General features: G+C 42.6%; 1 protein-coding gene across 2 annotated transcripts in view; it reads left to right on the top strand.

Moving 5' to 3' along the window:
- Positions 1-13773, top strand: part of CRYBG2 (crystallin beta-gamma domain containing 2) — a 164557-nt gene that overhangs the window by 144440 nt on the left and 6344 nt on the right. For both annotated transcript variants that reach the window (XM_040338015.1, XM_040338017.1), the window contains one exon: positions 5326-5455. In XM_040338015.1, coding sequence (XP_040193949.1) covers positions 5326-5455 — 130 coding nt within the window. The remainder of the gene's footprint in view (positions 1-5325; positions 5456-13773) is intronic.

Below are 13773 nucleotides of genomic sequence, written 5' to 3' on the forward strand. Positions count from 1 at the left end.
TTGTGTTTGTCACCTTGGACTATGTCACTTGTTTGCGGGATCGGAGTGGCCAAACATTCCAAACTCCTTCTAAGGCGGAAGACTGTTTTCACAGGATGTTTCAGCATTGACTAGGTTTTTTGGTTACTGTATGAGGCCTGTTGCCTGTTGGCTCCTCTATGCCGGCTAGTGAACTTAGCCCCCTGGAGAAGAGTCCCTCGTGGACATTACAGTTCCTTATTTTTTTCTTATTTTTTTTCTTTTTGTTTTTTCGTTTTGAATGGGGTCCTGTTGGACCGAATGCCTGCAGTTTGCCTAACTTTTGCTTTTACAGGTTGTGCCCAATTTACCTGGAACTGAACATTAGGGGGGTTTCCTCCCTTGTGCTGTGCCCTCTCAGTCGTTGCTTGAATGTGGGGTTGCCATCACCCTTTATTTTTGGATTTGTGTACTATTTGTCTGAACAAAATGTTTATTTTCATGCATTATGGCTACGCAGTGTGTGATAACTAGTTGGAATGTGAGGGAGGGAGACAGAGTGAAACGACTGGCGGTGGAGCACATGCTTAAGCGTCTGGGCTCCTCCATGGTATGCCTGCAGGAGACCCATATACCGCCCCGGTCAGGTGTCTCTGTTCTCTTCTAGAGTCACTCTGCCTTCTCGTCCTACACCAGAGGGGTTAGCATACTCATTAGTACAAATGTTCCGTTTGTTCTTACCTCCTCCCTCATTGACCCTTGTGGTCGGTTTATTTTTTTGCTGTGTTTTTGGGGTACTTTACAATGTATTATTTCAAATGTGTACATACCACCCCCTTTCTCAGTTGAAGTCCTTAAGACCCTGGCCACTTTTCTGTCACGTCACCCGGGTGTTCCTGCTCTTATTATGGGGGATTTTAATAATTTCTGCAGATCTTGACAAATTTTCTCCTGGGGCATCGGCGGCCAACCCGAGAGGGAGCCCAACACCCTTTGCTAGGCTTTTGCAGGAGCTGGGGTTGAAGGCTGTTTGGAGGCTCAGCCATCCACAGGAGAAATGTTACTCATGCCATTCGGCCTCGCATAGGGGCCTTTCTAGAATTGACCTTGGTCTGGGCAATAGTGAGATGCTTCCCTTGGTGTCCTCCGCACGTTATGAGGCAAGAACTATTTCAGACCGTTCCCCCTTATGTGTTGTAGTAACGACATCTAAAATCTCTAAGCGGGCCTGTTGGAAGCTCAACCCGTTCTGGTTGTTACTGTTTCCTACCCCTGACCCCATTCATACTGATTTGGTTAATTTTGTTAGGGTCAACAAACATTCTACGGGGCTTAGTATTTTTTGGGACGCACTTAAGGCTTATCTAAGGGGTCAGTTTATCAGATCCATTAACACAATTAAAACTGGGACTAGGTCTTGGGAGCAATTCATGCTTCGGGAGGTTGAGAGTCTGCTTTTGTTGACTCCCCCTCTGAACAGACTGAGAGGGCATGGCTGGAGGCTCAAAATATCCCTAAACATGTAGTACTGACTAAGGCGGGAAAAAAAAAAATTCTCCAACAAAAATACTTTGAGGAGGGCACTGGCCACATGTTGGCTATGATGGTGAGATCGCAGAGGGGTTTCCCCCACATAGAGGTGATCACCGCTCCTTAGTATCGTTATCCACTTTCAGGGATTTTTATCCTGATGTGTATTCCTCTAAAGGTGTCGCCTACGGTGGGGGAGATTGCCTCTTTTTTGGATCGGTGTCATATCCCGCGTCTGTCGGCCGAGGATGTGGAGCAGTTGAATGCCCCGTTCACGGCTGATGAGATGTTGGAGGCGCTGGCTCTTTCCTCTCCTGGTAAGTCTCCGGGCTCGAACGGCTTGCCGGCGGAGGTATATAGGCGCTACCCTATATACTGATACCTCTTTTGAGGGAGGTGTTTGTAGATGCGTTGGAAAAAGGTAACCTACCTCAATCCATGAATGAGGCCATAATTGTGCTGCTATTAAAACCCGGTAAGGAAGCCCATTCTCCAGATTCTTATAGGCCCATTTCTTTATTGACGACCGATGCGAAATTACTGGCAAGGGTGTTAGCTACTAGACTGGCTAAAGCAGGGATCGACAAATCCCGGGCGCCAGGTCGCCATGGCGACTAGAAATAGTGTCCTGGCGACTTGGCTTGGAAGGTGGGCAAAAAAAAAAAAAAACATTTTTTTTTTTTGTGAGCTGGTGCCATCTGGTGATGAGCCGTTGGTATTACAAGTTATTACCACCAGATGTGAGCTGGCGCCATCTGGTGGTGGCCGTTGGTATTACAAGTTAAGCATTACAAGTTAAACAGCAATTCTAATGTAATTTTTCACTATTTTCACTGCCATCTTCTTCCCTCTAATTAGAACACCCAAACATTATATATATTTTTTATCCTAACACCCTAGAGAATAAAATGGCGATCGTTGCAATACTTTCTGTCACGCCGTATTTGCGCAGCGGTCTTACAAGCGCACTTTTTTGGGAAAAAATTACACTTTTTTAAATTAAAATAAGACAACAGTAAAGTTATCCCCATTTTTTTTAATATTATGAAAGATAATGTTACGCCAAGTAAATTCATACCCAACATGTCACGCTTCAAAATTGCGTTTGAACACCGTTTACATATGCGGGCGCTGCTCACGTATGTGTTCGCTTCTGCGCGCAAGCTCGTCGGGACGGGGTGCGTTTTCTGGCTCCTAACTTTTTTAGCTGGCTCCTAGATTTCAAGCAAATTTGTCAACCCCTGGGCTAAAGTTATACATAAACTTGTTCATAGAGATCAGTCAGGGTTCATTCCCTCCCGGTCAATGGCTCTTAACATCAGGCTCCTCTTTCTTAATCTCCAGATACCTGCTGATAATGCAGGCCAGAGAGCGATTCTTTCATTGGACGCTGCCAAAGCTTTTGACAGCGTCGAATGGCCCTATTTGTGGGAGGTCCTGGGTCGCTTTGGTCTGGGGGACACTTTCATCAGGTGGGTTTGTTTGCTGTATGCTGCCCCCACGGCTTGGATCCGCATGAATGGAGACCTCTCGGACTCTTTTCCTTTGTTTAGAGGCACAAGGCAGGGATGTCCATTGTCGCCCCTGTTGTTAGCATTGGCCCTTGAACCATTGGCAGCTTTGAAAAGATTGTCTCCTTCGGTCATTGGCTTTAATAGGGGTCTGTGCATGGAAAAGGTTTCCCTTTATGTGGATGACACATTACTGTACTTGGGGGATGTGGACACATCCCTTACGGCGGCTATGGCATTGATTAAACAATTTGGCTCCTTGTCAGGCTTTTCAATAAATTGGAGTAAATCTGTCCTTTTGCCCGTAGATGGCCCAATTGCTTCGCTGCTGGCTGCTGCAAGGTCCTTGAAGGTAGTCTCATCTTTTAAATATTTGGGGGGTTCAGGTATCGGCCAGTCCACAGAAGTATTTAGAGGAGAATCTCCTGCCTCTTTTCAAAAGATTACAAATGACTTAACACTTGGTGTAAACTCCCGCTTTTAGTTATAGGTAGGATAAATCTAATCAAGATTGTGTGGTGCCCTCAACTCTTATATATCATGCACAATTCTCCTCAGTGGATACCTCGTAGGTGGTTCACTTGGATAGATACCTTATTTAGATCTTTAATCTGGAAAAAAAAAGTGCCCGTATTCGGCTTTCTACATTGCAATATGGTAAAGATCAGGGAGGCGCTGCAGTCCCTAACCCCAAATTTTATTTTCTGGCTTCTCAGTTACAGCATTTGTGTGGAATGGGGTGTCTCAATGAATCTGATTCTATTGACATTCTGTTGCGTACGGGGTCTCGGAACACTTTGGTTCTGGCGTGTTTGGAAGCGGGGTTTCCTCACCTGCCAGAAGCGGCGCCTACCGTGGTTCTCCTTAGGAAACTGTGGTCCATGGTGCAGTCTAATTTGCGTATCTCAGGATTTATTGCGGAAACTCCGCTTTGGGACAATCCCAATTTAGCGGAAGTGGCTAAGTTAGACGGCTTCCTACCCTGGAGACTGGCTGGTATCTACAATATTGCCCAGATATATCACCAAAGTGTACTTAAATCATTTCAGGAATTGCAGAATGAATTTAACCTCCCTAGACATCAATTCTATAGATACTTGCAGCTCCAGCACGCCCTGCGGGCCCAGGGTCAGTTTCTGTTCTCCAATTGTCTAGTCATCACTTGATAAAAGATATTTTTTGGTAGGGAAAAAAAGGTCTAGTATCCCATATCTATTCTAGTCTTTTATCGACTGTACAGGACGACTTTACCGTGTAGGAGAGGGTGGACGGAGGACCTGGGGGTTATTAATGGTGAAACATGGGACACATATCTACAAGCTGATCCTCTTACTTCAGTTTTCGCAGTCTCATAGGTTGTCTCACCTGTTTTTGCTACATAGGGCCTACCGCACACCTATTCAACTGTTCCGTTGGGGAAGAAGGTATTCTTCTCTATGTCCCAAACTCTGCGGGGAGGAGGGATCGCTTATCCATCTGATGTGGCGCTGTCCTAAGCTGCACCGGTTCTGGGGTAATGTTACTGAGGTTATTTCCTCTGTGTTCCAAGTTAGGGTCCCTTTGGACCCCCTCATATGTATATTGAGTGCAATGTATGAAGAAATTTACCCTCATCCAGTTAATATTGCAAACATCAGACTTTTGTACCTAGCACGAAAGCTGGTGGCTAGATTCTGGTTATCCCTGCATGTTCCGACCAAGAAACAATGGATTGAACATGTTAATCTCATCCTTATACGGGAGCACCATACATATCAGCATAGAAATGCAGCCCAGAAATTGAATTCCATTTGGCAGCCCTGGTTGGAGACCCCTGGATTGGCACCTCCGAGACTGGTTTTGACTCGGTTGCTGCAGGTTTGAGAGGCGTTTTCTATCCAGGAGAAAGATCTGGCTTTGTTTGGAGTTTATATTACATAAGTACTGTATTTTAGGCATAAGACTTTGATTAATGGTGGGAAGTGGTTCAGACTATGTTGGCAGACTGTGGGGTGCAGGGTTTAAGTTGTGGCCCGTTGGCCTCATGTGTGGTTGTGTTGGGGGGTGAGGCTATTTTTGCCTGCCCAGCACTGTCTAATCTTTTCTTATGGCAATATGTGTTTTGTTTATCATTTTGGTGCCTCTATTGTATCCTACAGGATATACATGTTTTATTTTCATGCTATTTGTGATTTTTTGTATGTTGGTCTGTATTCTGTACTTTATTTTGCTGGCACAATAAAAAAAAAATTCTGATTTAAAAACAAACAAAACAAAGAGCTAAAATGAAGGGCAATTTAAAATAAAAACAATGATTGAACCATGGTTTTCTTCATTCTCCCCACAGCTGGAGCCTGTATGAAGGTGAAGACTATCGCGGAAAGCAATACATACTGTCTGAGGGGGATTACCCTACAAGAACCGCCATGGGCTGTCAGGGCTTTAGCACAATAAGCTCCCTCAAGAGAGTTCCTCTTGTATGTATATTACTCACTTCTACTCTGCTGCTCATGAATGGTTTTTTTTTGCTCCTGCTTTATCTGATTGTACAACGAAATGTAGACAAATGTTGTTATAAAATTTGGATGAGATTGCATTAATTGGTAATAACATAGTTAGTCAGGTTGAAAAAAAGACACAAATCCATCCAGTTTAACTAAAATACATTTATTAAATTAAATATATTTGAACCACTATTAAATAGGATTCAGAGCACAGCTTTAGCAACAATCCTGTTATTTTTAGTTTTGTATAGCATGGGGCACAGTTATGGCCTATTTTAGAATCCAAATGTACTAGGTACAGTACATTGATGAAGCAAGCCATTTAATACTGCCAGGGGTACAATGATTAGCTTTTTTCATTTATGTAAAACCTTTACCCCAAAAGGCAATTTTTTTTTGCAGTGACTGATTATAAAGTGTGAGCTGAAGTTTGGCTTCAATTTGTTAGTGCATTTTAATCTGCTAGTAGTACAGCTTACACTCCCCTCCCCCAGAATGACAACGCTGCTGTCTGTTGTGCTCCTTGTGCTCCTTCATCCTGAGTGGGAACATTCCAATACAGGAGGTGTATTACTGGCCAGATCACTAGGTGAAAACATAGGGAAATAATGATTGATAAGCTGCAATATTTTACAATTTTGGTTTTGGGTTTTATACAGCTTTAAAGGCTAATGCCCCGTACACACGATCAGAATTTCCCATGGCCTAAAATCCGATGGGATTTTTTGTTGGAATTCCGTTCAAGCTGTCTTGCATACACACTGTCAGACCAAATTCCGACCGTCCAAAATGCGGTGACATAAAACACTACAACGAACCGAGAAAAATTAAGTTTAATGCTTCCGAGCATGCGTCGACTTGATTCTGAGCATGATTCTGAATTTTTTTTCTCTTTTGAAGTTGAATTCAGACGATAGGAATTTCCTATAGTTTTTTTTCCATCGTAAAAAATAAACATGTTCTATTTCTAAACACTGATGGAAAAAAATCCGATGGGGCTCACACACAATCTGACTTTTTTCATTGAAAATTCCGATCGTGTGTACGTGGCATAAGTTCACTTTATTTTTAAAGTGCAGTTTGTCTATTTACCATTATATTAACCACTTCCTTACTGGGCACATATACCCCTTCCTGACCAGGTGAAATTTCAGCTTGTGGCACTGCGTCACTTTAACTGACAATTGCGCGGTCGTGCGACGTGGCTCCCAAACAAAATTGACGTCCTTTTTTCCCCACAAATAGAGCTTTCTTTTGGTGGTATTTGATCGCCTCTGCGGTTTTTATTTTTTGCGCTATAAACAAAAATATAGCGACAATTTTGAAAAAAAAAAACAATATTTTTTACTTGTTGCTATAATAAATAGCCCAATTTTTTTAAAAAACATTTTTTTTCTCAGTCTAGGCGATACGTATTCTTTTACATATTTTTGGGGAAAAAAAATAAAAGCGCAAGAAGCGTCTGGTTTGCGCAAAAGTTATTGCGCTTACAAAATAGGGGACAGAATTATTATTATTTTTTATTTTTTTTTACTACTAATGGCGGCGATCAGCATTTTTTTCGTGACTGCGACATTATGGCGGACACATCGGACACTTTTGACGCCATTCACATTTATACAGCGATCAGTGCTATATAAATGCACTAATTACTGTATAAATGTGACTGGCATTGAAGGGGTTAACACTAGGGGGTGAGGAAGGGGTTAAATGTGTACCCTAAATTGTGTTCTAACTGTAGGTGGAGGGGGGGTGACTGGGGGAGGTGACCGATCTATGTCCCTATGTACAAGGGACAGAGATCGGTCTCCTCTCTCCCCTGACAGGACGTGGATCTCTGTGTTTACACACAGAGCTCCACGTCTTGTCCCTGTAGCCGCCGATCGCGAGTCCCTGGCGGACATCACGGCCGCCAGGCACTTGCATTGGCAGCTCAGTGATGCGGCGAGCACGCGCGCGCCGTCGTCGCACGCGCGCGCGCCCGCGCCGCTGGATGCGCGCGCAGGCCGTCTTTTTACGGCCTGTTAGAGATTGAGAACCACCCCGCGGCCGTATAAAGTCGTACGGCCGTCGGGTAGTGGTTAATAATGTTCTGCCTTTCAGAAATAAAAAAGCTTTCCCTATGTTCTAGGGCAGGATTCACCTCAGCCACCAGGTTCTTCTATAGAAAACTCCTCCATGACTTCCTTGTATCTCTCTTGCAAGACATAAAATTTGTTAGTACCCTTTCAGACTGGGGCGCTTTTCAGGCGTTATAGCGCCTGTAAAGCGCCTAAAAAAAGTGTGCTTTTACACTGGGGCGGTGAGCTTGCAGGATGGGAAAAAAAGTCCTGCAAGCAGCATCTTTGGGGCGATGTGGGAGCGGTGAATACACTGCTCCGCCACTGCCCATTGAAATGAATGGGCAGCACTGCCGAATTGCCTGCAATGTGCTTTGGCAATACGGGCACTATTAACCCTTTCCTCTGCCACTAGCTAGTTAAAAGTGCCCCACTAGCGGACGAATAGCTTTACCACTAACGCGCGCACCACCCCAGTGTGAAAGGGGTCTTAGTGAGGAAGTTCCCCCACCCCACCCACTGCTCTCCTGCTCCAGAAAACCTGCTCACCACTCCATTCTCTGCCCACTGCTGATGTATTTTATGTTATGCCCCTGACTGCATGAAAACATGCCCACCATTGTCATTGTGTGTTGAGTCGCACATCCGGAACGCATGAATCGTGCTGTGAACCCAGCCCTCTGTACAGCTCTGTCTCCCTCTGGATGCACAGTGGAACTCATTGCCAAAAATGCAAACACACTTAATGGTTTGAGTAGAACTCCAATTGTCAGCAATGAAAATGTATTTCTTATGCCCTGTACACACGATCGAACCTTTGTCTGATCAGATTCACATCGTAATTCTGACGGAATTCCGGAGGAAAAGAGAACATGTTCTCTATGTAAACTCCGATGGAGTTCCTTGGAATATCCGATGGAAAAACTCCAATGGGCAAACACATGGTCGGAATTTCCAATGGAAAAAAGTCTGACTTTTTCCATCAGAAATTCCGATCGTGTGTACGAGGCATAAGTGATACTGACTAGAATGCAAGCAGAGCAATTTTTTTTTTTTTAAATACTCATATTATTTCTAACTTCTGATGATGGCTGTTAAAGCTTCCCACGCATTATTAATTCTATATTTACATGAAAACATGAACCACCTCGCTCTCCCTGAGTTGAATTACAAGAACAATGACACCTGGGTGTCTCTGCCCACTCCCTCCCATGTGTTTGCATAACTGAGGAAATAGGACTGTGGGCAGAAATATAATAGGTGGTACAGAAATGGGAATAAGGGAGGTATGGACCAGAAAGGCAAAACACCCCCTATTATGTGATGCAGTAAGGCAGTGGATGGTCACGTCGGGTTATAGGAAATCAGGGCTAAAGATGCATGATTTTGAAATTTTGAAATGAAAAGTTCAGATTGAAGGCTGCCATGGACTAGGAAAGTGAGAGATAAGCACATTGGGATGGCTTGGGCAGAAAAGACATTAGAAAATGCTTCTCTATGTATCATAAAAAGTGACATTCTGCCTAAAAAGGTGAACTTGACATTTAAAAAAAAACAATATACTACTAACGTCAAAACTGCATTCCAAGAATTTTATAGAGGAGAGATAACACTACATTCATGCTATATTTCAAGGTTTAGTTACATATTAAAAGGATTTTCACACCTATCTACGTATGATAATGAACATTCCATTCTAACATGGTCTAAAAAAATCAGTAAGCTATCCACTAATGCAGCCATACAAAGCTGCAATATATTTACTGAGGTTGCAATTTACAATTAAAGCTTGTAATAATTGTAGATAAGAGCTCCACACAAGTTTTAGATCTCTGTTCTATTAAAAATAAATTACCACTTAATTTGGATATTTAATTCTCCTAATGGAGAGGCTGCATTGACCCACGTAGTTGTCTATGGCTGCTCTGCTGTTATAAGTGACTTCTTTCTCTACTATATGAAAGGTGAAATATGCAAGTGACTAGTTGCATTTTTTTTTTTAAATCTGCACTTCTAATGTAATATTTGAAATCCGATTATTTTTTTTTGTAATTGGAAATACTTTCAAACTTCTTTATGTCAGGGGTGCCCAAACTTTTGAAGACCAAGGGCCACTTAAGCGACTTGGTAACCGGTCGCAGGCCACAATGAGAGGAGCGGGTGGATGGCAGCCCACTCAGCTCTATAGAGCCCACTCTACTCTCAGCACACCAAACTCGCAGGTAATAGAAGTCTATGTTTCAGTGCATGTAACCCACAGGTGCACTTCTCTGCACCGGTGGATCAGTTTGAAAGCATCCCAGTAACCACTGCAGAACAGATATGCCCATAAATGCCCATATATACACTGTGATATTAGTAATAAAATTACCTTTAATAACAGTATTCTATTCTATTTTATTCCATCCCAGAGCAGGAGGTCGCGGGCCATATCAGAGGGCTCCGCGGGGCCACATATGGCCCCCGGGCCACTGGTTGGGCACCCCCCCCCCCTGCTTTACTGTATGTTCATTTTTATATAACAATAAATTGGGTGTCACCAGCACATCCCTGTAGAAAATTAGGGACAGGATATTTATTCCACCAATACACAGCAACATTTTGGGGCCACTGAGGACCCCCCCTTAAGGCAGTAATGACTTTGATTTCTACTATAGTGTGCTGATTTTAACGTATAAAAATGAACACAAAGAAATGTGAAGATGTTTACTCTTAAAGTGGTTGTAAAACCTTTACAACCACTTTTTTTACTACAGGTAAGCCTATAATAAGGCTTTCCTGTAGATACTAAGAATATCTCCTAAACCTGTTTAGGGGATATTCTCTGTATCAGCATATGCCGACGTCATCGGCATATGCGCACTCAAGCAACGGCACGTTCGTGCTGTTAACGCATGCGTGGAAGTAACGTCATTGTGGCTCCGACCAATCACAGCGCCGGAGCCCGCGATACCCGGAAGTAACTCCAGGAGACATGTCGCTGGCCAAAGCGGTGTGCCGGGACCGCTGCGGGGGCTTTGATCTACGGCAGGGATCCTTAAACTTCAACCCTCCAGCTGTTGCGGGACTACACATTAGTGTTGAGCAGAATACGCCATATTCGATTTCGCGATATATCACGAATATATAGCCGAATATTCGAGGAATATTCGCTAAATTCAAATATTCGTGATATTTTATCGAAATGAAATTTTTGCGAAATTTCGCTATTGCGAATGCGAAAATAATTGCGAAATTTCGACAACAGCGGAAGGATCACTCTGATTGGCTCAGAATATTCGTGATATTTTGCACTCTGATTGGCTCAGAATATTCGTGATATTGTATCGAAATTTCGCAAAATGCAAATGCGATATTGATGGCGAAATTTGCGACAACATCGGAAGGAGCACTCTGATTGGCTCAGAATATTCATGATATTGTATCGAAATTTCGCAAAATGCGAATGCGATATTGATGGCGGAATTTCGACAACAGCGCTAGGAGCACTCTGATTGGCTCAGAATATTCGTGATATTGTATCGAAATTTCGCAAAATGCGAATGCGATATTGATTGCGGAATTTCGACAACTGCTGGCTCTGATGCAAAAGAAGGGCGGAGAAAATAATCGCGCAATATTCCTATTGCCGAATAATCGCAATGCGAATTTTCGGCAATATAAAATGATGGCTTCAGCTACTCGGCCCAAGCTCTCTAATCATACCAGCAATGCTTTTAGACGTCGATGGAGATCTCTAGGATGTGATCTGTTCTAAAAATAAAATTGAATCGAATATTCGGAATAGCGAATATTGACCGCGAAATCCGAAATATATCGCGAATACTCGAATATGCCATATTCGAGCCGAATATTCGCAATACGAATATTCGTGAGCAACACTACTACACATCCCATGAGGCATTGTAAAACTCTGACATTCACAGACATGACTAGGCATGATGGGAATTGTAGTTCCTGAACAACTGGAGGGCCATAGTTTGAAGACCCATGATCTAAGGTAAGTATATCAGAATGAGCTAGTATACTATGCATGCTAGCTCATTATGCCTTTGTCTTGCAGGTTTTTTTTTTCTTTTTCTCCCCGTGGGGTTACAACCACTTTAATTGTTTTTTGTGATGGCCACATCCCTCATTTCACTATAGCACCTGCTTATGCTTTTTGGCCTATAGCTGTTTTGAGTGCGCTGGAACATACAAATGCATAAACAAACTAATAAGTTAATACCATGATCTAATGTTTCTTTTAAGTACTTCCATGCTTCTGTGACACCAAAGACACAGGTAGAAGGTAATAGGACAAAATAAAGTATGGGCACTTTTAACCTTCCTAGCGGTATTCCCGAGTCTGACTCGGGGTGAGATTTTTATACCAAAAGTGGTAACCCCGAGTCAGACTCGGGCTTGCCTCGCTGCAGCCAGAGACAACGTTACTTACCTTGTCCCTGAATCCAGCGATGCCACCGCGCTGTGTGAGCGAGCGGGACCTCGCTCGATTCACACAGTGTCCCCCTGTGCCGCCGATCTCTGCTCCCTGCGACGTTACGACGCACGGGAGCAGAGAACGGCGCCAAATTCAAAAAAGTAAACAAACACCTTACATACAGTATACTGTAATCTTATAGATTACAGTACTGTATGTAAAAAATACACACTCCCCTTGTGCCTAGTGGTCTGCCCAGTGTCCTACATGTCATTTTATATAATAAAAACTGTTCTTTCTGCCTGCAAACTGTAGATTGTCCATAGCAACCAAAAGTGTCCCTTTATGTCAAAAATGATTTTAGAGCAGCTCGAAAACAGCGATAATAAATTATAATCACTTGCAGAATTGAGCGATAGCGATTTGTGGGGAAATTCGTCATAAAAAAATAAAAGTAATGACAGCGACAATTCTGCAACTGAGTAAATTTCAGTGATTTTGAGTTGATTACATTATTGAATAATTTTTATTATAATTATATTATTATTTGTTATAATTATTTAAAATTATTTATTATATTATAATTTATAATTTTGTTTTTAAAAAAATGTCATACCCAGGATGCCTACTAGACTCTTGTTTGGTCAGATTTAAGTGAGTTATTCCTAAGGATTACAAGCCTACAGTATAAAACGCCAAATTTCCTTGCAAATAATGGTACCACTTTCAGCACCTTTTTTCTGAAAGAATCATACCGCTAGGGAGGTTAACAGCCTAGGGGGAAAGGGGTTCCAATTGGATTTGCACAGACAGGCCATAGTTACAATGTGACACTACATGTGAGCTAGCCACAGAACCTTTTCTGACTCTTATGCCGCGTACACGCGGTCATTTTTCGGCATGAAAAAAAATGTAATTTTTTCATCATGAAAAAAAACGAAGTTTTTCCAACTTCATCATTAAAAACTACGTTGCCCACACACCATCGTTTTGGAAAAATGATGAACAAAGCGCGGTGACGTACAACACGTACGACGGAGCTCTAAAGGGGAAGTTCTATTCGCCTTTGGCCTGCTTTTAGCTGATTCCTTGTTAGCAAAAGATGATTCGCGCTTTTTTGTCTGTTACAGCGTGATGAATGTGCTTACTCCATTATGAATGGTAGTTTTACCTAAATGAGCGCTCCCGTCTCATAAATTGCTACTGGGCAGGCGCCGGTTGAAAACATCGTTTTTGCCCACACACGATCATTTTTTACATCACGAAAAACGACATTTTGAAAAACGACATTAAAAAATGCAGCATGTTCGAAAAAAAATTCAGAAGACGAAAAACGATGTGAAGCCCACACACGATCATTTTAAATGACATTTTAAAAAATTTCTTTTTTTTTTCATGCCGAAAAACGACCGTGTGTACGTGGCATTATAGTGTCTGCTCTAGGACAGGATTTTTCCTTTTAAAGTGGACGTTTCGCCCCTGTTCACACCGGTGCAAATTGTTATGCGATATGACAGTTCCAAATTGCATGACAAGTCGCACCCCATTGCAGCCAATGGATCGCAGCAATTCTGAAAAAGGTTCCTGCACAACTTTTTATTCCGTCCTGCAAAGACTTCTGTTAAATGAAGCCGAAATGAAATTGGCAGTGCAAATCGCACTGATGTGTGGCTTTGAAATTGCGCAGCACCGGTGTGAACCAGGGCTTAGGCAATTTTTACAGGTATGGCGCATACATACTTACATTTGTCCAAGCTGGACTAGTGTATAGTTGTAACAAAATGTCCACAGCTAAACTTCAGCTTTCA

This window comes from Rana temporaria, chromosome 2 (assembly GCF_905171775.1).
Source record: "Rana temporaria chromosome 2, aRanTem1.1, whole genome shotgun sequence".
NCBI classification, from domain to species: Eukaryota; Metazoa; Chordata; class Amphibia; order Anura; family Ranidae; genus Rana; species Rana temporaria.